Source organism: Nematolebias whitei, chromosome 21 (assembly GCF_014905685.2).
Source record: "Nematolebias whitei isolate Nwh7 chromosome 21, NemWhi1, whole genome shotgun sequence".
Classification (NCBI taxonomy): domain Eukaryota; kingdom Metazoa; phylum Chordata; class Actinopteri; order Cyprinodontiformes; family Rivulidae; genus Nematolebias; species Nematolebias whitei.
Window position 1 is genome coordinate 31,289,741 of NC_056518.1, and position 2,111 is coordinate 31,291,851.

Sequence of the window (2,111 nt, forward strand, 5' to 3'; positions counted from 1 at the left end):
CCCTAAGACTAACCCACAGAATCTACAGTCTGGTCCTAAGACTGACCTACAGACTGACCCGTGGGCATTTCAAACATTTCATGAGTGGACAGTGAAGCGCCACCTTTTGACACAGCTGCTACAAATTCATTGTTTTTGCTTTGGAACTGGAACGAACGAGAGGTGGGATTCATGTGGACGTTGGCGGCTGCTGCAACTGCAGCTGAACACTGATGTCACTGACGAGGTGCATCTTTGAAGCTTCAAATCTCTTCCTGGTGCAAAAGTAGAAGAAACTTGAAATGCTTCATCTGCCCGTCTCTAATAAAAGACAACGGCTGACAAGGCAGCAAAAAACTTACAAAACCTCAGGGGATCAGAGAGACATGAAGGAAGAAACCAGATTGTGGTGCGAAGCCAACAATGCACTGCTGAGGTGGAGATGGAAAGAAGCTGAACGTAAGAACTAAGGATGAGGAGGAGACTGACTGCAGCTGAGACTAATGAGGAATAAGGAACAGATGATGTGTATGACACAGGAAACAGGAGCTGAAAACTAAACTAGACAAAAATCAATAAACCTAGCCTAAAAACACAGAAGGTACAGCTCCTGACACATGATAAATACATTGTTGAGTAATATTTAATGTAGTAAACATTTGTTTTTCTTGTGAGCACGTGTGTGAGGGGATTCAAATAAACTGAATCATTAACAACTTGGTCTTCTCGGACGAAAAGTTCAACGTCATCCCTGCACACAGAAGAATTCCCCGTTTCCTACCTGGCACTGGGATTCTTGTCTGTCCTGTTCTGAACGATGGCTCGGATGTCAGCCCACAGAGATGGAACCATGTTGGCCACATCCTCCACAGCCGAGAGCTGGATACCGTCCACACCTTCATTCAGCCAGAACACCAGGGCGGACTAACAACATGCAGACAGGTTTTACTGAGCTGGTGTTTTACAGTATAGACACTTTTTAATGCTTGTTCAAAACTGACAGTTATTCCAATACTTAAAGATGGAGACAAACATCCTTTCACCAATTACAGGCCAGTATCATTCCTCTGCCAGTTCTGCTGTTCATTCAAAGGATCGATGCCTTCATCAAAAACCATCACATACTTTCAGATTGTCCATATGTTGTCAGAGAAAACAGATCCACATCAACAGCTGAGAAAATGAACAATGGCACAGACAACAGCAACTTTACATTTGGGGTATTTTTCAACTGACATCTGAAACCCTGAATCACGGCATGTTCATGCATAAACTGGAAAGGTATGGAATTATGGGAGTGGTGCTAAACTGGCCAAAAAGATACATTCGCAACAGAAACCAGTTTGTTTGAATCAGTGATCATGAATCGCTATTAAAAAAACATAACTTATGGGGTACCGCAGGGGTCAGTGTTGGGCCCGAAATGATTAATAATGTATATAATGAAAGAACAAAACAGATAAAATTAAATGAAGTTTGAGATTTAATTACTGGGTGTGACACGGGGCCATAAATCTGCTGAAAACCAGAAATTCATCAAACAGCAAGAAAATGGTCAAAATATTGTGCTGCACTGGGGAAAGCACAGCACATAGTGGAACATAAACCACTACCACTGACGGATTTGAATAGTGAATGACGTTTTTGAGATGAGTGTTTTTCTGGACTGGAATAGAACATGGGATGTAGGTAAGCCTAAATGTTTTGGTGAAAGATATTCAACTGTGAAGGAGTTACACTGTGGAGAAAAACATATATTTTAAAATTTCTTTCTTGTTCGAGGCTGCGCAGAGTGACAGATCCTGACAAGTGAAGGCAGCATTTTATCAAATGGAGGAGCCAGGGGGTGGTCATTGGTGGCCTTGGCCACTACAGATTAATCTTTGGTTACTCCGATCATTTGAGGAAACTATATTTATAAGTGATATGAAAACCAGACTGCATAGCATCCACAATTGAAGGGGGTCAGTTTAACTCAGTGCAGTTAAGTATGCCATGGTATGGTACGTATGATATAGTATGATATAGTATGGTTTAGTTTGGTACAGTATGTCTTAGTATGCCATGGTATGGTACATATGATACAGTATGGTTTAGTTTGGTACGGTATGTCTTAGTATGCCATGGTATGG

General features: G+C 41.5%; 1 protein-coding gene across 1 annotated transcript in view; it reads right to left on the minus strand.

The window, feature by feature from the left end:
• The window catches only part of LOC119427880 (4F2 cell-surface antigen heavy chain), a 7,641-nt gene that overhangs the window by 3,527 nt on the left and 2,003 nt on the right, over positions 1-2,111 (minus strand). Inside the window, exon 5 of the mRNA XM_037695540.1 lies at positions 761-903. Within this exon, the coding sequence (XP_037551468.1) occupies positions 761-903 (143 nt within the window). The remainder of the gene's footprint in view (positions 1-760; positions 904-2,111) is intronic.